The sequence below is a fragment of the Chelonia mydas genome, chromosome 11 (assembly GCF_015237465.2).
Source record: "Chelonia mydas isolate rCheMyd1 chromosome 11, rCheMyd1.pri.v2, whole genome shotgun sequence".
NCBI lineage: Eukaryota > Metazoa > Chordata > Testudines > Cheloniidae > Chelonia > Chelonia mydas.
In genome coordinates this window covers 10,497,056-10,521,305 of record NC_051251.2, presented here as the reverse complement: position 1 = coordinate 10,521,305, position 24,250 = coordinate 10,497,056, and the positions used below count along the sequence as shown (strand labels likewise).

General features: G+C 42.1%; 1 protein-coding gene across 6 annotated transcripts in view; it reads left to right on the top strand.

The window, feature by feature from the left end:
- SEMA5B (semaphorin 5B) overlaps nt 1-24,250 on the top strand; it is a 354,318-nt gene that overhangs the window by 269,368 nt on the left and 60,700 nt on the right. For all 6 annotated transcript variants that reach the window (XM_007071886.4, XM_037912502.2, XM_043525271.1 and 3 more), the window contains 4 exons: nt 755-1,040; nt 5,791-5,926; nt 9,878-10,085; nt 12,330-12,537. In XM_007071886.4, coding sequence (XP_007071948.2) covers nt 755-1,040; nt 5,791-5,926; nt 9,878-10,085; nt 12,330-12,537 — 838 coding nt within the window. The remainder of the gene's footprint in view (nt 1-754; nt 1,041-5,790; nt 5,927-9,877; nt 10,086-12,329; nt 12,538-24,250) is intronic.

Below are 24,250 nucleotides of genomic sequence, written 5' to 3'. Positions count from 1 at the left end.
CAACAGTTTTTTCCCCCCTCTAGTCAAATATTGTTCATTGGCCAAACTTTTTCCTTTGTTACAAAGTCTGTTGGCATGAATGAGTATACACTTAAAAACTTTGTGTAGTGTCTGATTAAAATGCACGCTTCAAACGTCTTCCAGAGTCTTTTAAATTCTTGTGGGGGGAGAACTAAAATGCTTGTTTTGATACTATCAGTTTTGGTGTGGTTTGTTTTACAAACATGAGAAAATCTTTTAGTGCCTATGAACTGGAAAAAGGCTCATGATAGAAGCCAGATGTCATTGCATTAGGAGAATAGGCTGAATGTTTCAATACAGCATTTAGAGAATTAGGAGGTGATGCAAACAACATATCTAACACCATAAGGTGTGACTCAGTAATGAAAAGGGTGGCTTGTATTGTAGAGTGAATACAAGTACACATGAGTGCGCTCGCTCGCTCGCTCTCTCTCGCTCTCTCTCTATATACACACAGAGTATGTCTAACTCTGCTTGCACTAAAATCAGTGGTAGCTATGCCACTGATAGCAATGGTGAAAGGATTGGGCCCAGTGTTTGCATCACCAGGGTTGGAGCTGAGGAACTGAATGGGAGCTACACATCCATATGTCGTTATTCTCAGATCCACTGCTCGGGTGCCCTCTGCCAACTCAGTGTCCCCTATAGTCTAACAGTGCAATGCACAGGGCAGTTCAATGAGCACCGTTCAGTTTCTGAGCTGGGTAAATCTCATTGTGCATCTGTTTTACAGAGCCCAACTTTATTGCTGCGTATGACATTGGTTTGTTCACCTACTTCTTTTTCCGTGAGAATGCGGTGGAACATGATTGTGGGAAAACTGTCTATTCCCGCGTGGCCAGAGTTTGCAAAAACGACATTGGGGGGAGATTTTTGCTGGAGGACACGTGGACGACTTTTATGAAGGCCAGGCTGAACTGCTCCCGCTCTGGAGAAATCCCATTCTATTATAATGAACTGCAAAGCACCTTCTATCTTCCTGAGCAAGACCTGATCTATGGAGTCTTCACCACCAATGTGTGAGTTGTGATTCTTTCAGTTATGTTTAGGCCCCACTTTCCCTCCCCAACCCCCAGCACAATGAAACTGACACATTTTCTTTTCTTACTGTCAATTCCAGTCAATCATTCTGAAAGATCTTTTAGAGGCAAAGTAACCTTTAGAACTTTGAGGGAGAAGCATGAACTATAAAATAGAGGGACATAAAGACATAACTGGAGATAGTCATATCACCTTTCTGTTGTTCGTTGTGATCATTTTCAAGGAAGTTGCATTGGGATGATTTTGGGTGTGCATGTGTGAGAATCCTGAGGACAGAGTCAGAGGAGAAGCGCTAAGTTTTAAAAAAATATATTAAATTGTTTAGATTTTTATTTACTTTCTTTAAGTTAGATGAGTGTAAACAAGTCTTCTCCAAACCCCCTTGCTCAGATGAGAACAATTTCTCACTGCTACCAGCATGTCCATTATGCGGTCACAGTAATACTCTCTAGAGTTTACATTAGACTGAATTATAAAGGAGAAGATGAAAATCAAATTAATTATTGTACAAGATGTGACACTCGTGCCTAATTCGTGTAGCTGACTTCTGTGGGGCTACTCGTGGCATAGGATACTGCTCAATGTGAATAAAGGGTTGGTCCCAAATAATAGCCCATGCAGGACAGAGACTTGGCATCACACTCAAACAGGGATCTTGCTTATGTACAGTCATGCTTCTGCGGTGCTGGCAGTGGCAGAAATTGAGCTTGGGAACTCTTGATCTAAACACATGAACCTCTGCTTTTTGAGCTAAAGAACCTGATTCTTTCGCTCAGGGCTTGTCTACACTATTGCGGGGGGATCGATCTAAGATACACAACTTCCGCTATGTGAATAGCGTAGCTGAAGGCGACGTATTTCGATCTACTTACTGCAGTGTCTTCACTGCGGTGAGTCGACAGCTGACACTTTTCCGTCGACTGCGCTTTTGCTTCTCATTCTGGTGGAGTATCAGAGTCAACGGGAGAGTGTTCAGCAGTCGATTTATCGCGTCTATGCTAGACGCGATAAATCAACCCCTGCTGGATCAATGACTGCCGGCTGATCTGGCCGGTAGCGTAGACAAGCCGTCAGAGGCTGCAGCAAACTCATTACCCTCTCTACAGGAACTAGAGGCAGACTGTAAAGAGTCATGCTGTCTTAACATGGGCTCCACTGACACTGAGATTGGGACAGAGAGCCAACTTCTCTCAAAGCAACACACTACTTTGTGCTTTTTGTTATCCACGTACAGTGCTTAGATATTGCAGCCCTAGAGATGAAATCCTGGCTCCATTGAAGGCAGTGGGAGTTTTGCCATTGAAGTCAATGGGTCCAGGCTTTCACCCATACTCTGTAAACACCAAGAGGGAGGGAGGGTGGTAGGCTGTACTTATCTATCTATCTATCTAGTGCTATTTCTGCATGTTCACTGCCAAAATCAGCCAGGAACTAGCCACTGCAGAGCTTAAAAAAGAAAATATAATTGGGCAATGGGCCTGAACCACAAACCCAGATCCGAACATCCTGTGGACTTTGGAGAAAATCTGACCCAGATCTGAACTTTGAATAAAACTCTCTCTAGAATTAATGCTTAAAGGAAGTTAGCCAAACATTCTGACCCTATAAAGAAACTTGGCTAGAGCTTCGGGTTAAGATATAAGACAGTGCTTATGTTACCAAAAGTGGCTGAGCAGTTTGCAATGAAGACGTTGAGGGTTTTTATCCATCCATCCATTTGGCACCAAAAAGTTTGAAATGATAATTTAAAAAAAATGAATACATTTTTATAATTAACAACTGGTATACTTAGAATCTACTGGGAGAAGGTATTGGGTGGCATGGGTTGGATAGGATACTCTCCTGCTGGGTCTGTAGCATCACTTCTCCCATTATTTGCAAGCAACACAGAATGTAATGGGTATCACCCAATCCCTGTTTGGGATACAGTTAGACACTTTTGTTACTCCATGGCTTTAAAGGGCCCACCCCCACACTTGGTTCATCCTTCGCTCCTCCACCTGCTGAGAACAATGTATTATATAACACTGGTGTAATTGACTAGATGCGTTATTATTGACAATAGCTGAAGTTAGAACAAGTAGTGTTTTTTGTGGCTCTGACAGAATGTTCTTTCAAGAATTCAAAGAGGAAAATGTTCCAATTTGTTATCTGACTAGAGAAATAATGATAATTATTCTTTTAACTTCCATCAGGATTTATATCTTGCTATATGTGTTCTGCATGCCAAATAAGGCTGATTTATGCTCCAGTCTGTGTATCTATCCACTGTTCTGCTGGTAGACTGAAGATACATGATTTTTGTTTAAAAGTATTATTACTTTTTGAAAACTCGTGTTTAATGGTATCGGGGCCATTTCCCAACAAAAGATGATTGGCTTATATCATGCTTCATTGTGAAAAATCCATGACAAACAGATTTATTACTCGTTGTGTAATATTGAGCTAAGTCAGCAGAAAAGATGGTTATTTAGGGAAGTAGCTTCTGAAATATTTAAACAGTTGTTATTAAAGTTTTTTCTATAAGGTCATTGAGATCACATTTAAAAGCTCTTTGAACTAAATCATTTTCCAAACAGCCTGGTTAATCGTCACCACTGGTACTGGATGTGAATGAAGGGGATAGCTACCCTTGGCCCATGCATCACCCAGAAATAAAGAACTGTACAGAGAAATTAATGTCAGTGATTTAAGATTGGGATCAAACTTTAGATAGTCAGGGTGAAACAGCACTGCCCTGGAGGTGGGATAATTTCATGGAGAGTATCTGATATTCACTTCTTCTCACTCATCTTCAGCAGAGCAAAGGAACTTGACTCTGAAATGTTTAGCAGGGCTCTATAAGAATTCATTCTATTTTGAAAAGCTATGCTGCTTTATTTAGACTAGCCTTTTTGTGTGTGCCTTGAGGCATTTACTTGTCACCCATCATTAGCTTTGTCTAAAGAGCTGCCTTCTGTGAACATGCACTGCGTCAGCGGCATTCAGACAAAAGTGGAGAAAGGTTCGGCTTGCGTTGCTTTGACATGTTCAAAGTGAACTGCTCCATTGCACAGTGGAATGGAAGGTGCAGGGAGGGGAGTTAGTGGGGGGGAGGAAAAGGGAAGAGGAAAAAAAAGTTTCTCTTTATATTGGGTTGCTCCAAAGGAATCTGCTGTGAAAGAATCTGTCCCTCTGGTTCCCTGCCTGGAATCGTGCAGCTAGGCTTTTTGTGTGTGTAATTATTGGTTTAGTAAAAAATTGTTCTTTTCAGAGAATTCAGATCGCTTTAATTAGCGCAATATGTCAAGCAAACCCTGGGTTATCTAAAAGCCACCATGACAAGTCAATCATGTTTCAGAATAGCAGCTGTGTTAGTCTGTATATGCAAAAAGAAAAGGAGTACTTGTGGCACCTTAGAGACTAACAAATTTATTTGAGCATAAGCTTTTGTGAGCTACAGCTCACTTCATTGGATGCGTGCAGTGGAAAATACAGTGGGGAGATTTTATATACAAAGAGAACATGAAACACACATTCTTGTCAACTGCTGGAAATGGCCCACCTTGATTATCACTACAAAAGTTTTTTTTTGTCTCCTGCTGGTAAAAGCTCACCTTACCTGATCACTCTTGTTACAGTGTGTATGGTAACACCCATTGTTTCATGTTCTCTGTATGTATAAAATCTCCCCACTGTATTTTCCACTGCATGTATCCGATGAAGTGAGCTGTAGCTCACAAAAGCTTATGCTCAAATAAATTTGTTAGTCTCGAAGTCAATCATGCTATCCCTTAGTGATCTATTTTTATTTTTAATTTGTTGTCTTTCTCTCTAATTTTCTCTCTCCTTTTCTTCTTCCTTTAAAAAGAATGGTTTGAATTCCCGGTTGGGCTTATACAAGCCCCGTCACTTAAGTAAATATCTATGTTTAGGGCTTCATCCTATTTAGATATGGAGCCACTCCTGGGTGGTTCTGGGTGACATCGCTGCCTGTTAAAGTCAGAAGTGGAGTGTGCTTCGCACCTTGCCAAAACATACCCTTACTGACAGAAATGGAACAGCAATGGCCCACTGAGCTGCAGGATATGGTGACTGAGTAGGGTAAAGTTGCTGAAACAAGTTCCCTTGCCAGATAGTCCTTTGTCCAGAAGCGTTTGTTTTACAGACTGATTCATCTGCCTGGGGCATGCATTCTTGAGACAGATACAATTCCCAGCTGGGGACGCAAAGAAGTGAACTGTGGTCATTGAAAACAGCGTTTTCTGTGGCATGACCTTGCATGTTGAACTGTTGCAATAGCTGGCGTGGTGCTAATTCTCTCTCTAGGTGTATTTAGAATATTTTTGCAGCTATCGATTTCAGGCATCTACAGAAACTGAATTTCACCTTCATCTGACAAATACCATGAAATTAAAAATTAGTCTGTTCGTTATCAGTGAGGATTGATGGGATGTAGAAAAAATAAATAAAACACTGGACCCAAATAATCCATGGAAATTGAATAATATGGGCCCTTCGTGTCAGGATTGCTTTTGTGGCTCTTAAATTGTACATTTTACAGTCGAGATTAAAATTGATTCTCAAAATTGTCATCTAATCTGGTTGCATTTTTTCCTCCTTCCGAGATCTGTAGCACTGCACTTTTACCTAGTAATTTACATGTGTTTTATTCAAGTGGAGTTTGATGTCTGTTATGATGAAATTGTCAACGTTCTAATGATTAAATTGATTTCCCCCCCTCTCCAGAAACAGTATAGCTGCTTCAGCAGTATGTGCCTTCAACCTCAGTGCCATTACTCAGGCATTTAATGGCCCTTTCCGATACCAGGAGAATCCAAGATCAGCATGGCTGCCAACAATAAACCCCATCCCTAATTTTCAGGTATGACTGCAGTACTTCAATTTCCTCCAGACCCTTTTAATTTCTCTTTGATGGAACCGTTGTACTGAGTTGATTTGTATGGAATTCAGGGCTCCAGGCAGTAGCATGGTGCCGTACAAGTCAATGAACTATATTTTTCCACACGGGGAGGTGTAATGGAAAATTAGGGTTTGAGGTGGGTTCTTTTTAGTGCTCTAGATTTACCAAAATACTTCAAGATAAAGACTGAAGTGGGTAGAGGGGAAAAGCATGGTCAGTTTTTGGAAGAATTCAGGAATCACTGTGTGTTTTCAAATGAAGTAGAATGAGGAGGAAAAAATATATATAGGTCTAGCTTCTCATCTGGGGAAAGTAAACCTTTTTCATCCAGCATATTCTTAGTCTGTGGAACTCCCTACCACATTATCTGGGTATAGCTCACCAAATCAATTACCTGAAATTTCAGGAGTCTTGGGGATTGGTGCTCCTTCGTCCCTCCTATTCTCTGCTTGGGGAGTCTCTTATGGGCTGTAATGCTTTGATCTAATTCTGGTTGTTGGCCATGATATGGGGCTGTCTGGGTGGTGTTTAGTGGCCTGTGATATACAGGAGGTCAGACTGGATGATCTGGTGGCCCCTTCTGGCCTCAAATGCTATGATTATGATTCTGTGATATTACTGAGACTATGAACTTAGCAGAATTCAAGAGAAGATTGAACATTTCTATGGAGAATAAGAATAGCCAGAGTTGTTATAGTAAAGATTTAGAAAATGAACAAGAGTTGTGGAAGGGATATAAACCCTCATGCTGACAGGCAAAAAATAGCCTCTAATTAAAAAGGTGAGGATGAAAATTTCTTGGGGGACAGATTATCCCATAACTTCCCACTGCGGGGTTTCTTGTACCATCCCTTGAAGCAGCTAGCATTGGCCTCTGTTTGAGACCATATTGGGCTAGAGGGACTGCAGAATGTGAATTCCTATGCTTCTAGGTTAGTATTTCTGCTATGCTCATCACTGTGGTACGTGAGTGTCTAGAATGAGACTTTTAAAATGAGCCATGCAGACTTCCCAGCCATGGTTTGCAGATTCAGTGGCTGGAAGCTGAAGCTAGAGAAATTCAGACTAGAACTAAGGCACATGACCATTGGAACAACTTATCCAGGGATGTGGTGGATTGTCTGTCACTTGAAATCTTAAATCATCTCCTAAATCTTTCAGTCAAGATTGTGGGGGTGTCTTTCTAATAGATAGCTCCAGCTCTCCCGGAATTTATGGGCTTATGCAGGAATTACTATGGCCTGAGTTATTCGGGCAGTCAGACTAGATGATCATAATAGTTCCTTTGGGCCTTAAAATCTAAGCATCTGTGAATTGTGAATTTGCCAGGATCCTGAGTTACAGCAAATTGGCAAAAAAGGAACAAATTGCACCGTCCAGCTTTACAGTCAGCTGTGCACAAAACCTCAGCGAGTGAAGATGACTGCTTCAGAGCATGCATGAGCAGCCTCTGCTATCTGGGCTGCCATGAAGCCTGTATCGCAATGTAGAACTTAGTCCTCCCGCACTGGTGGAAATTGCAGGGGGCGTGTCAGTGTGTCAGGAATCTTCCCTCACACCCTCAGGGTGAATCTCTCTGTGGCACAGTGGGGCCTTGTGCCAAATTGAGTGCCTGATTCGCCATAGAAATGCAGAGTTGCAGGTGATGCAGATTACAGATTCCAACATGCATTGCTCCATCTTGATTGGCTACACTGTGGCCACCCTGATCTAGGTGCACTCAAAACAAAATCTAAGGCCTAACTGGAGGCCTGGTCATGCTGAATGCCCTCCGTTCCTGCTGGGTTTGAAGGGTATTAGCGTTCTCTAAGAGTCAAGGGTGTTCAGCACCTCACTGGACTCTGTCCTGGGAGAACAGGGAAATGCAAAAAATGAGTCTGGAAAAGAGATTTATTTGCTGTGGAAAATATCAGATACAGTGGGGGAGTGAACAGATTACAGGACGAATATATGAGAGTTAAAAGATAAAAAAATAAGAAAAGGAAAGGAAGGTACGTGGCAGATGAAAGGAAGATTGCAAAAAGAGATTAGGAAATATTTCAAGTACGTAACGAACAAGAGGTCAGTGAAGGGCCTTTATGAGATGACAAGGGTAATTTAGTGACAGAAGAGGCAGATATTGCAAAAAAATTAAATTAATTCCTTGACTCAGTGTTCACAAAGGAAGATGAGGGAAGGATGCCAGGAAAAAAAAATGTCTTCCCAGAGAGGAAGGAGAACTACTGAAGTATATAGAGGATCAAGACAGCACAGATAATCAGAAATTAGAACAAAACAAAATAAAACAAAAACAGGAGGATGCTGTGTCAGCATGTGGGCTGCCAATAGAGCAAAAGGGTTATCTTCTGCTTGATGAGATTAGGAAATAAAACTAACCATAACATTCCAACTATCAGTGATGACCTGTGAAGGAAAAGGGTATAGTGGGTAAAAATTAGACTATCTGAAGCATGAACATGCAGGGCCAGAGAGAGAATGAGAAGGAAGTGGCAAAAGAGAGATTTCCAAATTTCTTTAGGAACCAGGGATTAGGCACTGATGAAATAGAAAGAACTTCTCTATTAGAAAATGTATTCTCTAAGGATTGAGTCAAAAAACCACTCACCTTGGCATGAGTATTTGGAAAGAGGCTGAAGATACTAACCAAAGGGCTAGAACTTCAGTTGGAGTACATCAGCACCAGCCCTATTGACTGCCCTAGATTTCCTCTACTTCCTCCAGCTCTGGTTGCAGATTTTAGTTAGTTGCAGATTTTCAGCAGGGATTCACAAAAGGAAAGTTGTGCCCAGCCATAGTGAAGAACTTGTTCGTTGTTGCAGTAAAGAGGCAAAAATGGGACCCCAACTGGGAAAACATAATTTGTCAGTTCCCTGATCTGTTAAGACCAGTAAATCAGTCGGGCAACATAGTCCAGTGGACCGAGTTTAGGACTGAGCACTCATCCCAATTCTGCCTTTGACTTCTGTGCCCTTGGGCACAGGACATTTAACAGACTCCTCATATTTCATATGGGTTAATGAAAGCCGCCTTGCCCACCTCACAGCTCCAATCCTGTTCCCAGTGACGTCAATAACAAACGTCTCGTTGGCTTTTGTGGGAGTATGACTTTGCACAGTGCTTTGACAATATTAAGTGATAAGAATTAAAGTATGATATAAAGTGAATTCCAGGGCAACTCAGGCCTCAGAATGAGGTAACCAGGGTAGCAGATCTGATGCTGCTGTTGAACTGAAGCAAGGAGGCCAATGCCTTAACCAAAAGGTCCATTTTGGATGGATGTGGGAGGTAAGGTGAAGTCTGAGATGGTCGGACACAGGCTAATCAGCCATCTATGTGAAGCTGTAGGAATTGGAGGGAAGTTGCATGCCAACTCCCTTGCAAGGATTATTTAAAGTCAGGGGAGCCAGTGGAGGAATGCACGTGGAAGAGGCCAGGTAGTGAACTTGGTGTTTTCATACAAAAAGAGTAATTTTGGGGGGAGTTCATCTCAGGTTTACAGGACTTTAGGGTGAGACTTCAGGCAGACCTTGGAGTACCTCAGAAAGGGTTTGGGTAGAAGTTCAGAGTTTTCTTATCTCCTCTGAATTTCTTCATCCATCCTTAACTTTTTTTTCCCCCCAGTTCTGAACTCCTGTAGTTTATCTGTAGACTTGCTCACTCTGTGGTGTCACAAAGGAATAAAGTACCGTCTCGCTGGCCAATGGACCAGTATGAAGACATGACTTTATGGGGTGGAAGAGTGACCAAAGCTCCCTGTAACACTGGCCGCTAGCATAAGGGGCCAAATCTGGAAGGCTTTCCTCAGGCACAATTCTCAGTGAAGTCAATGAGTGTTTTCCCTGAGGAAGGACTTCAGGGTTGTGTTGTGTGAAGTGCAAATACAGCTGCTGAAGTTTTGTCACCCCTGTTTAGTGTGGGATGCTGAATGACAACAGTCCTAACGAGAACCTGACGGAAAGGATCCTGCAGGATGCCCAGCGCTTGTTCCTGATGAATGATGTGGTTCAGCCGGTCTCTGTGGATCCGTACGTCACTCAGGACAGCATTCGATTTTCCAAACTGGTGGTTGACATTGTTCAAGGAAAGGATACTCTCTACCATGTGATGTATATCGGGACAGGTAAGAGCATTCGAGTTTAAGTAGGACCACTCCCCTCATTCAGAGACATAGCAGCATGGGAGCCTGATCCTGAGGTCATTACTGTTTGTACTGAGTTCTTACTGTAGGCAAAACTCCATGGAAGCTAGTTTTTCTGAATAAGGAAGAGATAAAAACAGAATAGAGACCTTGAGGCATGACCCTGAGAGAAGAGGCCTTAAATCTGCAATGCGTAAAAGAAGCAAAAGATGACTTTCCTTTTAACGTGTATCAACTATTCAGACTAAGGCACAATGGTGGAGAAGGGCAAAAGGCTTGCCTTAGGTAACTAAATTGCTGTGTGTGATCTTGTGCAAGCTAACGTAACCTCTCCGTGCTACAGTTTACCTATCTGCAATGATACTTGTGCACTTTTAAATGCCTATGAGATCAAGAGATGGGTAAGCATTATTATCATCACATTACAGATGGGGAAACTGAAGCAAACAATTTCCTACGGTCACACGAATAGTTAGTGGCAGCACTGAGATTATAATGCAGATCTCTTGACTCCCACTGCCATGCTCTGACAATTAGGGCACGCTGGAAAGCACAAGAACCATGGATGAAAGGTGATGAAGAAAGGCAAAGTATTATAAATGGTTGCCTTAACCTATATTCATACTTGAGATCAAAATTAAATTAAATATTTTGATTAATCAGAGCATATGGCCAGCCTTATGGGTGTAATGTTTTCATCCTTTGTTGTCAAAAGAAAAGGAGTACTTGTGGCACCTTAGAGACTAACCAATTTATTTGAGCATAAGCTTTCGTGAGCTACAGCTCACTTCATAAGCTTTCGTGAGCTACAGCTCACTTCATCGGATAAAGTGAGCTGTAGCTCACGAAAGCTTACGCTCAAATAAATTGGTTAGTCTCTAAGGTGCCACAAGTACTCCTTTTCTTTTTGTCGATACAGACTAATACGGCTGCTACTCTGAATCCTTTATTGTGAGAGTGTTGACTTTATAATAAGATATATTGCCTCAGTAAGTGTTAGATTAAACTAACATTGCAATATGGAGTCATCCTCTCACTCTGAAGTTACCATCTTCCAGGATTGTATCATAATTTATGTAACTTTTACCACCACTTACGTTGAAAGTGATTAGCTTTGATATATTTTAGTAACATTCCCCCTGATTTAAGCTTGCATGGAAGTGATCATGATGAGCAAACTGTACTTACAATGAAATATGGCATGGTTTTGCCACTTCTACATTTTTATTCCTTAAGTGATGTGTCCCAGTTTCTATGCCAGAAGAAACAGAAGTGGAAGACTGAGATTTTAATCTCATTTGCTTTTGCCTTCCATTATCCGTGAAGAAGTCATAATGCTTCATCATCTATTTTCTTTTACACATGTTTCTCTGGACACTGGTAGTGGTCACTGGAGGCTGGAATCTGTTGAAACTGAAACCTTTCAAAGGATGAGAATCGCAGTTAGAGGGAACCTTTAGCATATTGGATCCTGGAGATTAGTGATGGACTTGAGCCCAAATCGGAATTGACCCCAAATGTCATGATGGTATAGATCCAGATCTGTATTTTGGGGCCCTATTAATTGATATAGAAACTTCCTGTATGTAGCAGAAGTTTGTTGCTAGGAGTAATTTAACTGTGGTATTGACACAAAAAAATTGCTGTTTGACTTAAGTCAAACTTCAAAGATAACAGACATGGACTAATCTCATTTTTGTTCTAAATGCATGTATTGTTCTTGGAAAAAAATGCTCGTTTGACAGCCCGAGATGAACTTCTCCCATAGATCCATCAATCCACCAATTGATAAATCAACAGTGTAGCATAAGCTTCCATACAAACACTGCTCGTTGTCATTGTATCCCATCTTCCTACTGTAAAGACCACTTTTAGCAGGGAAAGGATAATTTAGACTTCAAACCCATTCAGTCCTTACTGTGACGTCAGAGATTTCCAACCCTGGTGCACCATTTGGTGCGGTTGAGGTGGCATCATTCTGGGCCCCTCTGCTCCACAGCTGTAACGGGTAAGGACACCTGAATACACGAAAGGGAATTGCACCCACATAGCTGAGGCAGTTTCTACCCTGGATAACAAAAATGTTTAAAAAGTAGTAGAAGAGGAAACAAGCCTTAAAGTGTTTATGTAAATAGGATGTCATTAATCTTTTCAGTCTCTGTGCTAGGTACAAAATTGAATCAATATCTCTAAGATTTATTTGCATCTTGCTTCTTGTTCCATTAGAGTATGGCACCATTTTGAAGGCACTTTCTACCACTAATAGGAGCCTGAGGAGTTGTTATTTAGAGGAAATGCAGATTCTTCCTGACGGTCAACAGGAACCAATCAAGAGCCTCCAAATCCTGCATAGTGACAGGTCACTGTTTGTGGGTTTAAATAATGGAGTGCTAAAAATTCCTCTGGAGAGGTGTTCAGTGTACAGAACAGAAGGGTAAGCAAATTTTACTGCTCTGATATATTCCACTCCAGCTTCAAAGGAAAGCAACAGGGAAACATATCCTAGTCTGATTCATTTCAGAATGCCTTTTTTCATCACTGGGAGAGAGAGACAAGATATTTGTGTGTGTATCTTGATAGATAGTGCTCATGCCAGGAGCAATGGGAACGAAGGGTATTGTTTTTGGTAAATATTAATTTGTCCTCATTAGAAATTAATCACATGTTTACTGAGGAGTAACTTCCAATATTACTTTTTTACTTGACATTTCAGTGTTGGTTTTATTATCTCCACATGTTTTGCTCGTAGGTCTCACTGGCTGAAAGGCTGCAGTATTCTGAATTCTTGGTCCTCTCACCCATTGTGGCTTATAAATGATTGCTTCCCAACCATTTAACAATGTAGGAGTGCATTGGGTGGTTATTTTTCATTGTTTTTAGAAGCCAGTAGCTCATTGGAACAGGATGTGACAGAGTTGGCACCTGGAAAGTGCTGTCTGGCTTGAACATTTTAAAAGAAAATAAAAAAACGTTTTCAGTATTGACCTCTGACTGCAGAGGTGTAATCCACCCAGTGTTGAATACAGAAGGGTTTGGACAGCTACATGGCCTGCCCCTACTTTCAGCAGGCAAAGCCGTGTGATACTAGCTGACTGAGGCACGTGCTCATGTAATCTGTGTTTTCCATCTTCAGTCCTAGAGTTTGAAGTGGGTCCAGCTGTGGGTAATTGCTTATTTGCACCCCTAAGGACACTCTTCCCCCTTCATTGCAGCCTTTGCGTTGCTGATCCTTGTCTGAAATGGATGTCCTCGGTGCATGCCAAAAGGAGGCAGTTCATTAGCATGCTCTAAACTAACTACCTCTTTCTTGGCCTAGCACAAAACCTGCCTGATTCCACGTGGTGAATTTCATGATTGCTTAGTTTCTAACCAGGTTAAAATGATCAACTAGCTTGTTCTAAAGTTGAGTCTGTCTAATGTAAAAACATCTGCTCTTTCTATTTGTGCTGAGCCTCATAAGTATAATTATTCCTTTTAGGGGAAAAAACCCTCCACTTCAGTTGTTACTTCAAGTTTGACTCGGGAGTGGTGAATGTATTAAGATTTAGGAGTTTGATACAGAAGGGTTTAATACGAGAAAGGAACCATAGCTGGAAAACATCATCCTGTCCTCCCCTCTGAATGGCAAATGTTTAAATGGCCAGAACACAAGAGCCTTTCTCTTAAGATTGTGTAGGAGAATATAGCTTGAAAGGAATATACGTATAAAACAGATCAAGGGAAACCTAATTCTTCCCTCTCTTTCTGTTTGTTCATGAAAGATATTCCCAAATTAAACTTGCTGGCAATTTATAGAATGTTAAAGTTCCCAGTTTGAGGATATAAAAGTACTTTCCACCGTGGGGTCCAGCGTGACCCTTTTGTAAAGTCAAATGGCCAAGGATTTCAAGGCTCCCTACGGTATTTGGACACTCCATTCCCATTGCTGCTGCTTCTAACAGTTTGTATTGTAAATTAAAGGTGGTTTGGCCAAGGTTTTACGCATTGCCTGAGGGATTTGGATGCTAACCATTAAAGAAGAACTTATATGCCACTCCACTGAACAGAGAGAACGAGCCAATCCTGTGAAAGTTAATGGATGAGACTTGCTCAGTAACAGGCTGAACCGGGTGACTGAGACCATCATCGTATAACTCCACTAAAAGTCATTATTTTCTTCCTGGAAGTCATGGCCGTGACAGACATGCACGGCTTCGTTACGATGCTGATTTAGTGCTAAAGGTTTTCTTAGGGAGACAGCCTTGTGACATACATATCTGGGGCCAGTTTCGTTCCAGGTGCAACATCATTGTATTTGGAGCGTAGTTTCGATAGGCTGGATCATCTATTCCTGTGAAAAACTGTAAGAATGGGTTTGGGAGAGGAAGTGTCTGCTAGGGTCCCCTGTGGGGGACCATGGGTCTCAAACCCAGGTCCCTGGGCAGTCCTCTGAATGCAGCCACCACCTGACTGGTACCAGCAAAGGGTGTGGGCTGGTGGACCCTAGCTCACCATAGGCACCACCCACAGAGCTCCCAATTGGAGGAGATGTCTCGTGTCGCCAATTGGCTCAGACTCATTGTTTGAATCTGAAGTTGTATAAGCAACTAGGTGAGTTCCTGGCTGGCAGCTACATCAGATCTACCTTCTCGTCTGACTCTTAAGTCCTGCCTTGTTCCTGATTCCTGCCTTCCTGTCCTGTTCCTGGTTCCTACGCCCTGCCTTGTTCCAGATCCTTACTTCTGTGCCCTACCTCTAGCTACTGGCTCCAGCTCTGAGCCTCGGCCTGATTCCTGACTCTGGCTCTGACCCTTGGCTTGACTCCCAACTCTGGTTCCATCGCTGACCTTCGGTTCCTGGTGCCTGACTCCTGCACTGACCACTAGGCCTGACCACCTGCGTTCAGTCTGTGACAGTCTCCTCACAGAGATCCCACCAGGAGGATCACGGTTTGCTCCCGCATATGGACAGACTGCGGAATCCACGCAGAAACCCCGAGGATCCTGTGGGATCTGTGGGAAGCTAAGGCCCTCAACACAGAGGCCCCATGCATCCTTCCATAGCAGCTTGGTGCTCCAGTGGAGCCATGCTACCAGGTACTTCCCTGGCCGTGGATATCCCCCTTCAAGGGATCACTACCTTGGAGAGGGGACCACAGAAAAGATGACAAAGCCCCAGGACTTTCTGCAGGGCCAGAGGAGTGGTGATGTGTGTTCCAAGTCCCAGCCTGCCCACACCTCACCTGGCCCAGCATCCCAGACACCCAGAGAACCCGCTTCATGGACTGGAGGGAAAAGGTGACGGTGTCAAAAGTGCAGCTGAAAAAGCAGTTCTTTTTGCCTCATGAGAGTCCTCTCCACAGGTGGATCTGGGAGCCACAACTCCTCCCCTTATCATCCATCTGTACTCCAGCTTAGTGGTACACAATAGTTTAGAACACACAGACTCTCGCACATCATAATCATCATTTGACCTCATGGTACTATGTTAAGGTCTATCTCAGGTGACTGGAAGCTGCCTGACATCAGGAGAGGGTTTTAAATTTTCTCCAAATCATACCTCTTTCAATGAAATAAAGCATCAACCCAGCTCTTGAGGGGCTGGGGACTCAAAATTCTGCCTCCTACAATCAGTTTTATCATAGTTTTAGATACTGTAGAATTAGTAGGGTTGGGCTAAATAGAAGTACCTGGATAAGATAGTACCTGAAAGCTACTGTAAATACGTATGGGTGGCAAACAGTGAACACATTTGTACAATTTGGTAAGCCAGAATTTGTTCAGAGAGGGTTGGTCAATGAATGTGATTTTGCAGGTAATGCAGTGGTGGGTCCTCAGTTCAAAAGAAGATGGGGGAAAACTCTGGGAGGCTCTCATGAGATCTGGAGCAATAGAGGGATGGTACATTGCAAAAAAAAAAACCCCAAAAACAAATGGAAACTTGCAAATGTGCACATCCCTTAAAGAAAGCTAAGAGGAGCTGGGTTGTATGTATTTAGATGGTGGGGTTTTTTTTCCTAATAGAAAAGGAGTACTTGTGGCACCTTAGAGACTAACCAAAGGTGCCACAAGTACTCCTTTTCTTTTTGCGAATACAGACTAACACAACTGTTACTCTGAAACCTTTTTTCCTAATAGAAACTGTTTTGTAGGGGATTTCTCAATTTCAGATTCCTGAAACTTTCCCCCTTTAATATCCTGGATGTGTAGATCACATATTTATCAACCTTTGTATTTATTTCAGTGCTGAGTTGTTTCAAGAGGGGTGTTTTAATTTCTTCTGGTGCTTTTCACTGGCACTTCTCATGGGCTGTGATTTATTGCTTATTGTTGTGTCTATGTTTAATACATGCCAATAAATAACCTCAGGAGCAAGTCACGATTCCTACCCCTCACCTACTTTCTTGCCGGTACTATGACTTCTTGACTGGCTTCTCAGAAAAGCTCTGGTTTCAGCATTTTTCATAATCTAATCGTTTTGACGGGGGCTTGGGAAGCCTTCAGCTGATGAAAATTTCATACCTCCCAGGCAGGAATACTACAGTGCTGTTTGTTTCCCTTGGCTCTGTCCCACTTTATCAGGAAACTTGTGACTGTTTCGCACCCCAAGGGCTGATTAGGAATTATGATTGCCAAGTAGTTTTTGGAATCATATCAGTCTGGGCCCTAAGAAAGGGAAATCAGATGTGGAAACAAAATTGATCTAGCATTGATTAGCTTTGGCATTCCATACAGCTCTGCTGCTGCAAGGCAGTGGGACACATACCTAAGGCTCAGAAAGAGGGGAAGGGGAAGAAAGGGGGTGAAAAAAGAACTTCTGGCCTCTCCTTTACTGTTTGTTTATTGCCATAGCATCAATTGAACCTGCTAAACGGTCACTGATAGCATTGCACAGTGTCTTGATGTGTCTCGCTGACCCAAGCTATTTCTGGGTGTCTAAATGGTGCTTTGTACATGTCCACTGACCTGTCACAATTGGCCTTTTCAATACAGCCAGGCTCAGCAGCCGGGCGACAGGAAGACGGCTGTAGTGTCAGTTGCCCAAATTTATGGCTGGACTTGGCTGCAGGGACCTTGCCTTGTGCATTTGTGTGTTTTCCTATTGTGTTCCTCACTTTCACTGGAGAGTATTAGGAGGGTGTCCAATGCATGCAAAATCTACAAACCCTTTTAAACATGCCATGTTTTTAGACTTCTTTGCTGTATAGTAGTTTGGCTGGGTTTGCTGCTTAGGGTTTTACTTGTTTAGAAACCTTTTTAATCTCCTTATAATACTAGAAGTAGGTAAAGTTGGGTTTAAGTCTTGTTTCCAAATACCCCTAAACTTTGGCCTGGGGTTGGTCTTGGATTCCTGGTCTGAATTTCACAGCTGGCATCCACAGTATATCGAGAACAGGTAAAAACAAAACCCAGCATCGGAACTTTGGAATGGTGGGGATTTGTGATCAGGATCCAGTATTGATAGTTTGGGCCAATCTTTAGTCTAGGTCAATAATTATTTAAAGGGAGAGTGAGATCATTATTTCATGTTGGGAATCACTGTGAAGCAGGTGGGACAGTGAGGCCAGCACTAATACAAGGAGCTTTGTGATCTATGTGACCTACCCATTGCCCGGCATCTATCCAGAGTGTGCGTACAGTACAGCGGGTTACTGTGGGTCAGCCAACCACTTTCAGGACAGGGAATGTGAGCGAAGCTGTAGTCCTGCATTTGATTTAGAACAGCATCAAAAAAGCCTGGTTGGTGACCAGGCTGGAAGGTCACGCCAACATCACTGTTGCTCCTATTCCTGCTAGAGACATTATTTTACTGCACTTTTTATGGATCATCTTCCTCCCCATCCTCTCCCCACGCCGTCCCACACAACTGTCTGGAGAGTCTACAGCTCATACGAATCAGTGATATTTTGGGTGCACTGTGGGGTCTTGGGAACGGGCCAGTTTATTATCCACCTCTGCTGCTAAAGAGGGATATTTCTCTGTGCAATTGTGTTCACTTCTTCAGCTGTGAATCTCTTAGGCCTTGTACCAGTTTGGCAGCAGAGTAATGACATCACTGGAGTTATTCCTGATTTACACTTCTGTGACTGGGATGAGAACCAGGCCCTCTTTGCATGCAGTTGTGGAAGTATTAAAAATACTGGGAGACCCTCAGAAGAGCCCTGAAACATGGTAATGACGGTGCAGTAGCTCCCAGTGTGAGACTGATGCGGCCAGATTTTTGCTGAATATTTTGATAACTAAGTGGGAGCTGAGCATTTTTGAAAATCTGGTTCTTTAACGACTATGAAAATTGCTGAGATACTGAACTCCTTTTATGCATGTGTTTGAGAGATTAAAGAGAAGTAGTAAGGGGGGCCTTGTGAAAATATAACTATTATTGAAAAGCAGGAAAGGGAAAATCTGTATTACCTCTTTCCATCTGGTTTGGTTGACATGGTCACTGTAGGGTTAAGGGAACTAGCTACTTACTATACCACTGATAATTAATTTGAAAAGCCTTGGAAAATTTCAAAGAAGGAAAGAGTGATCAGGACAAGTATTATCCCATAAATCCATCCACAAACCCTACTAATATAATGTGATAAATTGTGCGAATGAAATCCTGACTCAATTTAAGGTTTCAGAGTAGCAGCCGTGTTAGTCTGTATTCGCAAAAAGAAAAGGAGTACTAGTGGCACCTTAGAGACTAACCAATTTATATGAGCATAAACTTTCATGAGCTACAGCTCACTTCATCAGATGCATTCAGTGGGAAATACAGTGAGGAGATTTATATACACACAGAACATGAAAAAATGGGTGTTATCATACACACTGTAAGGAGAGTGATCACTTAAGATAAGCTATTACCAGCATGAGAGCGGGGGGAAAAAACCTTTTGTAGGGATAATCAAGGTGGGCCATTTCCAGCAGTTAACAGGAACGTCTGAATGGTAAAACTCCCATTGACTCGATGGGGCCAGCATTTCACCTCTAGGGTATGTCTACACTGCAGTTAGACACCTGTGGCTGGCCCATGCCAGCTGACTCAGGCTAAGGGGCTGCTTAGTTCCAGTGTAGACGTTTGGGCTCAGACTATAACCTTGGCTCTAGGAAGCCCTTCCTCACAGGGCCCTAGATCCTGGGCTCCAGCCTGAGCCAGTACATCTAACTGCAATTAAACAACCCCTTAGCCCAAGCCCCACGAACCCGAGTGAGTTGGCACAGGCCAGCTGCAGGTTTTTAATTGCAGTGTAGACATAACCCTAAGGATAACAAACAGAACTACAATCAATAAGCTACCTGGATTTACGTGGTAGATTAATTTGATTGCTTTTTTTATAGCACTACAATATTGGACCCCCATACTGCAAACTCTAAGGCACATGCTGAGCTGTAAGCAGATGAGTAGTCCTAATTATTATAATAAATCTAGTCCTGTACCTAAAGTTAAGCAACTTCATAATAGTTTGCAGGATCTGGACTTTTGTGGTTGAAGGGAATGAGATAGATGTAATATGGTTAGATTTTAGTAAAACATTGGGTACTGTATCTCATGAAAGCTTAATTCAAATTGTTTAGGAAAGGAACATTGTCATATGGATCTAAAATCGATTAAAAGTCCATAAGCAAAGGGCACAGGTAAGTGATAATGAAGCAAGTTGGGGGAAGTTTCTAGTGAGGTACTCAAGAAATTGGCAATAGGTCCATCTTATTTGACAGTATCTTTATGACATGGAAGAAAATAGCATGCTTTGTGGCTGATACTAAAGTGTGAAAGAATCACAAAGAACAGTGATGAGAAAATTAAGTATCTGCAAGGAAAGCTAAGATGGGATGAGTTTGGGGAGAAAGCTGAGACTGAGGTTTGTGTTCTGGTGGTGGGTGAGTTAAACATGAAAAAGCAAACAGTAGGAATTCAGGATTTTGTGCCGTGTCTGGATGCACAGAGCGGGGTGTGAAAGCTATGTGGTTACAGAAATGTGTTTGGCTATTGAATAATCTTCCAAGGGACGTGGTGAAAGCCCCATCACATGGCACATTTAAAACTACAGTAGAGTGGACAGAACCCTAAGAAATAATCTGTAGGGAACAAACCCACAGTGGCTAGAAAATAGACTGGACAGTTTGATAGTTCTGTCCAATTTGTGACTTATATGATTCTATAAACTCAGTTTATAAAGCTGTATTTTTATGCTGTCTTTTTGAATACCATCTCTCTCTAACCCCCCTCTCCCCCCTTTAGACTACCATTTATCATATTATACAATAGCTGGAGCCCAGGTTTATGCAGCTACTGAAAAAAGAAAGGTTATAACTTAGACAGACGAAGGTCACTTAAGAATGAGCCCAGTAAAATGAGCTAATTTCAGGGCTCACTGGCTTTTGTTTTCTCACTGTCATCTCTTTGTTGCCAATTTGTTTTGGGATGCTTGGTGTTACGTTTTTTGTTGTTGTTGTTTTTTTAAACACACTGCACTTGTGACCTGGATGGCTCAGAAGATTCTGAATAGCTTAGAAGATGGATTCTTTCACCTCTAGTTAACTGGCTTGAGTCCAGCCTAGATCAGTGGTGTCTAGAAGTCATTACCATCTGATGACTGCTTGGTAGGCTCTGTGAAATTAGTCTCAGCCCAGTGCTGATTGACAGTGAGCATGCAGTTTTCTTGGAATGTACAATGCTAGGATGGCTTTGACACTACGGTAATTTAAATAATATTAATAACAAAATGCTATAAGCAGGCCCCAGGTGATTCATCCTTTGCAGCCTTCAGCTTTTACATCTTGTGCAACTATTATTTCATATTATTTGTAGTACCCTCAATTTTCTAGACACTTTCACGTAGGAGGACGCAGTCTCTGCATCAAAGAGCTTGTAGTCTAATTCCACTGGCTGCCTACTTCATATCTCAAATTTCCGGTCTTCTTACAGCAAGACCTGCAGTGAGAGTGAACAGACACTGTAACATGCAATGTGCGCCCCTGATTGGAGGAGTCATAGTTTAATATCCAGCTGGACAGCTGCTGGGGAATTTGGCCTTTTCATTTGGAGATGTGCTAGTTGTTGGGGTTTTCTTTACAGCATCAGCAGAGTGTGTAAAATATGTATATACAGGGTGATCAGACAGCAAGTGTGAAAAATCAGGACAAGGGGTGGGGGGTAATAGATGTTTATATCAGACAAAGTCTCAAATATCGGGACTGTCCCTATACAAGCGGGACATCTGGTCACCCTATGTATGTACAATTCATCATCAGAATCAAACACATCATAAGAACAGGAGTACGTGTGGCACCTTAGAGACTAACAAATTTATTAGAGCATAAGCTTTTGTGAGCTACCGCTCACTTCGTCAGATGCATAGAATGGAACATATAGTAAGATAGATAGATATATACATACAGATAAGTTGGAAGTTACCATACAAACTGTCAGGTTTCAGAGTAGCAGCCGTGTTAGTCTGTATTCGCAAAAAGAAAAGGAGTACTTGTGGCACCTTAGAGACTAACCAATTTATTTGAGCATAAGTTTCCGTGAGCTACAGCTCACTTCATCGGATGCATAAAGTGGAAAGTACAGTGAGGAGATTTTATATATACACACAGACCATGAAAAAATATACATTGTAAGGAGAGTGATCACTTAAGATGAGCTATTACCAATAGGAGAGTGGGGTTGGGGGAGAGAAAACTTTTTGAAGTGATAATCAGGGTGGGCCATTTCCAGCACATTTCCAGGAGTTAACAAGAACGTCTTGAAATAACAAGTGAGGCAGTGAAGTAGGTCCCCAGGAAGTGTCCCTGCTGCAGTCACTGGAACACGTGGCAGGAGCCTGCGCAGAGCTGAGCTGCTAGTTGTCATCCTCATCCATCCTGTTTCCTTGGGGGCTCACTGTTATTTCTGCATGTGACACTGTGAGCCAGGCATTTTATTACAGTGAATGTTTTGCAGAAATGAAACTACTGTGCAAATGCCTTAGTTCCCCAAACCCTTCTACCTGTATGTGCTGCCTCCATTCCCCTGCAGGTACACAGCACCCCCTGAGACAGGGAAACCAGAACAAGCCCACTCTGCAGAAGACACAGGACACTGTGAAGCCCAGCTTCATGATGGCTCCTTCCACCTGCACCAAAGGGAGATACAGGGGGCAAGGCCGAGGGAAGGTCAGGGCTGGTGAGAGCCTAATTAGTTAAGATGAGCTATTATCAGCAGGAGAAAAAAACTTTTGTAGTGATAATCAAGATTATTGATAGTGATAAGTGAAAACATTATTGATAGTCAAAAAAACTTTTGTAGTGATAATCAAGATTCTTTTTCTGGATACAGACTAACACGGCTGCTACTCTGAAACACATAATACTGATAGTTATTTATATTTATATAGTATCTTTCATGCCAAAGAATCCCAAAGCAACAAGCTTCTGTGAAAAATATAGTCACCCATTTCGTCCACCATTGAAAATCAGTTACTTCTCACGTGGAATACAGCAGCTCCCAGCAACACTACATAGCTGTTTTGGACAGGCACTAGAAAGGTATTGTGTGACTATCAAGAAAAATGTCCTGATAGTGAGATCAGTTACAGTGTGGAATAATCTATCAAGTTAAGTAGAGGAAGCGTTGTTTCCTGGGACACTTAAAACTAGACAGAACAAGTGATGGAGAACATACTTCTTGCACTTGTCTAGTGTAGGGGCCATCCTGCACTGGGCAAGGGGTGAACTAGATCCCCAACGGATAGATTAGATGGCTAACATTTCTTTGAACTCTCTAATATTCTGTTATTCTACAAATACGCTCTCTAGTTGAATCAGCTGAGGGCTATTTTTTGAGCAGAAAGTAATTACCCAAAGCTGGACAAAACAACCTCATATGAAAGAGCTACTCAAATAGTGATTATTTTGTGCAGCCTTGGGGAAAATTGTAGGTTGTTTTCAGACCTCTGTATCATCGTTCATGACTCTTTCAAAGTCATTTGCTCCTGCAGGCTTTCTTCTTGATAACTCCCATCTTAGCCTAGGTGTGAATCAGCAGCATCTTCTGGAGGTTGCCTATAACATATTCATTTTTCCTTGCTATTGAGAGCAGACACATTTCTTTTCCCTCCAACCGCCCCTTCTGCAATGCTCTGAAGCCAGTAAATTGCAGGAATTCACTTCATTCTTAAGAATATGAAATCTGAAATTGCAAACCCAAAATGCAGGGGCAAAGTTCCAGCCACACGTGACATCAGCATCCTGGCATTTCACGACACGGAGCAGCTGTAGGGAATAACACTTGAATGGGCAAATTTGCCAATGCTGTTTTTCAAAAGGACCTCTAACCCCGCTGCCTTTTTTCTTTTTGGTGCGTTAGCTCCACACTGCAGTCTGCATTGTGTATAAGAGATGTTGTCTTTCTAGATTTCAAGGCCAGAAGTGACCATTGGGATCATTTAGTCAGCCCTCCTGTATAACACAGGCCATAGAACTCCCCCAAAATGTGCTCTAGGAATTTTCTATTATGGCTAAAGTCTTCTGAGTTTCGGAAATGGATTGTATTTCAACATCCGGACAACTACACTTCCTACTGAGGAATTCCTTCTTGTGACCCTTCTGGTTAGGACTTGTGTAGTTATCTGCATTTCCTTGTGGATGACTGATTCCATATCGGGTAGTCAAAGGCACACTGACTTTCTGTTTTTATTAGAGGTCAGTTTTGTTTGGCATGGTGACAGGAGTTTTTAATAGTGTTTATGGAGCAGTGCTGCTGTTGCTTCTTTTTTTTAATAACCTGTTTTACTGATGCAGACGTAAATCCAGATTTAATCAGAATTTTCTCAAGATAGCATTAATCTTCATCTCTGAATAAATGCAATGTTGTTTTATTTCATGTCTTTAATAAAAAAACAAACCCTACCCAATAAGGAACTCATTGTCCCTAAGAAATGATGGAAAGGGATGTCAGGGAGTAAGAAATGCAATAATTTGTTGTGTAGATTGTGAGAGGCCATAATCTATAAAGCCACAAACAATTATGGAGATATTGAAAATGTTGGGGCCCAAGTGGAAAGTAACAAAGATAAAGCCAATTCAAGGTCTATGGCGAGGAAAGGGAAATAAGCCAAAATTGCTGACAGAAGTCATGCATCTATACACTATTACTTTCAAATAAGTTAGATGTGTTTTGGCTTTTAAATGGCCTGG